Here is a 4,880-nt window from a genome sequence, read left to right on the forward strand (position 1 = left end):
ATAACACACATACACATATGGAATTTTGATTTGAGTGAAAGTTTGCAAAGTAAATTGGTTTTCCATTCAGCCACACATGACTTTTTTTATAATTGTAGTTACAATACCCATGATATAGTCACACTCTTCTCACTTGCTCTCCGTAATTTTTGTATCCATGATCCTTTTTCCCTCCCCCTTTCTGTCTTGAGGGCTATATCCTTGGGTAAGTTCTTTGGACCTTATATAGTTGGCTGTTCTAAGAGTGCTTCCTGTTGATACTGTGCCCCTTGTAGACCCATTTATTGTTTGTGGAAAGTGGAGATATGAGGTGAGTTGTTCTAACTTTGAAGGGTAGTTAATCTTGGGGGTTCTACCAGTTTCTATAGGGCCAGTTAACTAGACCTTTTTTATATATTTTGGGTTTGGGTCTATGTTTTCCCCACTCTATCAGTGATCTTCTTTTGTGATCCCTTATAATGAGCAGTGACAGTTGGACGTCCTCCAGTTCTTCTGGTCTCAAGGTTGTAGAAGTTGAGGTTTACATGGTCCATTAGCCTTTGGACTAGTTGTTTCTATACAGCTTTACTTTAGAGTATAGGTGCTGGGGGGAAACTAAGAAAAGAGGGGATAAATAATGTATATGACATTGAAACTATAACAATGAAATAACTTTTTTTCCAAAGAGAAAAGTGAACTGGGTGGGGGGAGGGAATAGGGGCAAGGGAGGATGATGTGCAACAATGAATGAATGGAAATCCAACTTCTTTATAAACTTAAAATATCAATTAAAAAATCACTTTAATAAGTGAAAATATTTTGCTTAGTCTCTTTGTTACTTTCCTAAACAAGTCCAGATATGTGTAATTTATGATAATTCCAATCCAATCCACAAATAATGTTTCAGAGTGGATGCACTTTTTTTGGTACTTGTATACTGTGATTTTTTAAAAAGTAGTATGCTTCTGTTTTTACATTAATGGTCTTACGCAGTATTTGTCCTTATGAACCTGAGTTCGTTCACCCCTTTTTGGGGCAGAGATGAAGTAGTTTCACACATAAAAATATAAGTTTATACATGTGTTTTTACCATTTCAACTTAAAAAAATTTATATAGTTGTTGACTGGATCCCTGGCAGTGCAGTACTTGAAGCATACAACTGAAAGATCATCTTTTCTTAGGAGAAGATGTGGCTGTCTTTTTCCTTAAAGTCTTACAGCCTTGGAAGTGTTACTGTATTCTACAGGCTCACTATGAGTAGGAATCAGCTTGACAGCATTGACTTTGGTTTGATTTTTGGTCGTTGATGTAATATGCCAACCCAAAACCGTGTGGTTAGAATCGACCAGCTTCTCTGCAGAAGAATGATGGGCAGTCTCTTCCTATGCAGTTTATAGCCTCTGAAAACCTGCTGGAGAATCAGCTGTGAGTTGATTTCCTGGTTGATATCACATAACAAGAAATCTATCATGAAAAAAAATTGAGCAAAATGGTTAAATGAAGGGGATGTGCAGGTTGCTCACACATTTACTTATTACTGTCGAATCAGAACCAACATCCATTGATTTTTCAAGGCAGTCAGTTGCATGAGAGGAGATTGCCTTTCTCCTTCAGATCCACTGGTATGTTTCAACTTCTTGAAAAGTGTGTCCCTTAGGTTAACAGCACAACTCTGATGATTAGGCCACTAGAGTCCCCAAAAGGTTACATGTAAGGTAATGTTACTTTGGACATTGTAAATGAAAACATTCCCAATTTCCGATAGATTGGTTGGGACATGACTAAATGATAGAAATGATTTATGTACATAGTAAAACTTTCATAAGAACTGTGAAGGGGATTTATGTGAAAGAGCAGAAAACCACAAAGTTGTGGGAATATATACTTTTAAAATACCCTGCCAATTTTTAAAAAGAAACTTTCTAGCTTGATTATCACTTTAAATTTTATCTTGGGTTTGAAGAAAGCATCTAAAAATGGTAGGTTCTACCACAATAATTGTCTTAATTCAAATATCACGTAAATAGACTCCAAAGAAATTAATACTTTATAGTTTTTATCAGGCAAGATTGCAACCTCTTAAATTTATAATGGGTTTCTGTGTGTTTTTTATATAAACTTTTAAAATACTTTATTTCTAGCTGAGAATTCCTCTGGACAGTTAATGGTGTTTATCATTGTGCCCCGTTTCTACAAATAAACTATGGGTGGATTATTTTCTCGATGGAGGGTAAGTTACTTTTCATTATTGCTAGTCTTTAAGTATAACATAAAAATGTCCCATAAAGCTATTTGTAAAAGTCTCCTTTGTAGTATGAACTTAAAGTAATTGTTTGATATTATCATCAACTCTATTTTTCATTCTTTGATTCTTTTTTGAATTGGTTTTTATTTTGACTTTAGTTTTTATAGTTTCATTTGTTATATAGCTGTCTAATGTCTCTGCTTGACAGAATTATTTCACTTAGGTATTAATTTTCTTTTTATATATTTCCATGTTTAAATGGTTATTTTCCCCCCTTGTTCTCATACTGTTTTTTATTTGCAAAGTGGTTGAAACTGTATCTTTTTACGTAAAGCTTTCCAGAAATATGTATGGAAGTAAAATAATAAGCATTTAGGAATTATAAGTTGGACAAATCTATATCACACTTCAGAGATAGAAATGCAGTTAGATTTTATTTGATAAACTTGTAGGGAAATGTCTCAAATGTAGAACTAGAAAATAAATTACAATGGTAAATTATTTTGGTTGTTTTTTGAATGCATATTACCTTGAGAGTGTAATGTAGCAATATTTGTCACATTATTTTGGATTGTGTCTGAACTATAACTGGATTCCTTAATTTTAGATTGACTTTATATTGACCACCTTTCCCTTCCCTCAAAACAGACATAAAACTCAAAACCACCAAGCCAGATAAAAACCCTACTTCTTCCTAAAGATCATATTTACTTATCTTCTTGGACCAGGAGGCAATCATCAGAACAGAGCAAGGAAACACGGCATGGTTCAAAATCCGGAAAGGTGTACATCCAAGATGTGTCCTATCTCTGTACCTTTTCAATCTATATGCAGAGCAGATTATTCGGGAGGCTGGGCTCTATGAGGAGAAATGTGGCATCAGGATTCGAGGAAGACTCATCAACAGTCTGTGTTATGCAGATGACCCAGCCTGCTTGCTGAAACTGAGGAGGACCTGAAGCACTTGCTGCAGAAGGTCAAGGACTGCAACCTTCAATATGAATTGAAGCTCAACATGAAAAAAAAACAAAGATTCTCACCTGTAGGCTGGATTGGTAGCATCATGATAGATGGTGAAGAGATTGAGATTGTTAATAGCTTCAGTTTGCTTGGCTCCTCAGTCAACACTCTTGGTACCAGCACTAGGAAATTAAAAGGTGAATTACATTGGGAAAGTCTGCTGTCAGAGACCTCTCCAAAGTACTGAAGAGCAACAGTGCCTGTCTGGAGACGTAAGATGTGACTGATCTGGGCCATAGTCGTTGCAATTAATTGTTATGCATCAGAGAGCTGGACAGTCGCTAGGGATGATAGGAGAATTGACGCCTTTGAGCTGTGGTGTTGGAGAAGGGAATTGAATGTATCATGGACTGCTAGGAGAACTTTATCCTAGAGAGGGTGAGATGAGGCTGAACTTTGGAAGCAAGGATTCTGAAGCTTCATCTGACATTTTTTGGACATATTGCAAGGAGGGATGGAAAGGGATGTCATGTTTTGAAGAATGGAAGAACAAAGCAAAAGAGGAAGACCTTGGACAAGATGGGTTGACAAAATAACTGGGATAATGAGGGTAGATGTGTCAGAGGTAGTGACATTGGCTCAGGATAGGGCAGGATTCAGAGCTATTGTGCATAAGGTCACTATGAGTCATAAGCAACTCTATGACACATAACTGCAATAACACTAAGATGTTATGTGCCGTTGAGTCACCTATGTGACCCTGTGTACAACAGCCCTAAACCCTGCTCTATCCTGTGCCAATCTTATTGTCTCTGACACACCTACCCCCATTACCCCAGTCACTGAATCAATCCATCTCATCAAGTGTTTTCCTCACTGGACTGATAGGCAACATCATGATAGATAAAGAAAAACATGAAATTATCAATGACTTTGTCTTACTTAGATTCACAATCAACATCTTTGATACAAGCAGTCAGAAGATCAGGAGACATAGTGCATTAGGAAAATCTGCAGTAAAGTCCTCTCCAAATTTTTGAGGAGCAGTGATGTCACTTTGAGGACTAAGGACATAGTCTTTCTATCACTTACCGTGCACTTGAGAGCTAGAATTAATGAATAAGGATGACAGAAGAAGAACTGATCTCTAAATATCCCATGGGCTGCCAAAAAGACAAACAGACATATCTTAGAGAAAGTACAGCCAGAGTGTGTGTTGGAGACAAAGCTTTGTCTCACTTAATTGGGCATATTAGGAGAGGCTATTCTAGGGAGACAGACAGCATGTTTGGAAAGGTGGAATGTCAGCAAAAGAGAGGAAGACCCTCATCCAGGTGGACTGAAACAGTGACTGCTACAAAGGACAGCATTATATATTAGAAATGATGAGAATGGCACAGGCTTCGGTCTGTTGGAGAGGATAAGATTGGCTTAAGATAGGGTAGAGTTCAGAGCTAATGTGCATGGGGTTGCTATGAGTCCCAGGTGACTTGATGGCATATAACAACAACCACAAGAACGACATAGTGAACTTGATACCCTTGTTGATTGGTAAAAGGGATTTGAATATAGTAGGTTAAGTATTAGGCTGCTGAAAGGATAGCTGTTTGAATGAACCTGCCAGCTGTTCAAATAAGGAGAAAGATGAGGCATTTTACTTCCTTAAAGATTTATAGCTTTCAGACTATTCTCTCC

At 37.2% G+C, this 4,880-nt stretch overlaps 1 protein-coding gene across 1 annotated transcript in view; it reads left to right on the forward strand.

The window, feature by feature from the left end:
* The window catches only part of KIAA1715 (KIAA1715 ortholog), a 112,411-nt gene that overhangs the window by 4,707 nt on the left and 102,824 nt on the right, over positions 1–4,880 (forward strand). Inside the window, exon 2 of the mRNA XM_006878810.1 lies at positions 2,122–2,210. Coding sequence (XP_006878872.1) covers positions 2,184–2,210 — 27 coding nt within the window. The 5' untranslated portion in view covers positions 2,122–2,183. The remainder of the gene's footprint in view (positions 1–2,121; positions 2,211–4,880) is intronic.

This window comes from Elephantulus edwardii, unplaced genomic scaffold (genome assembly GCF_000299155.1).
Source record: "Elephantulus edwardii isolate Elephantulus edwardi_28Jun2011 unplaced genomic scaffold, EleEdw1.0 scaffold00001, whole genome shotgun sequence".
Classification (NCBI taxonomy): domain Eukaryota; kingdom Metazoa; phylum Chordata; class Mammalia; order Macroscelidea; family Macroscelididae; genus Elephantulus; species Elephantulus edwardii.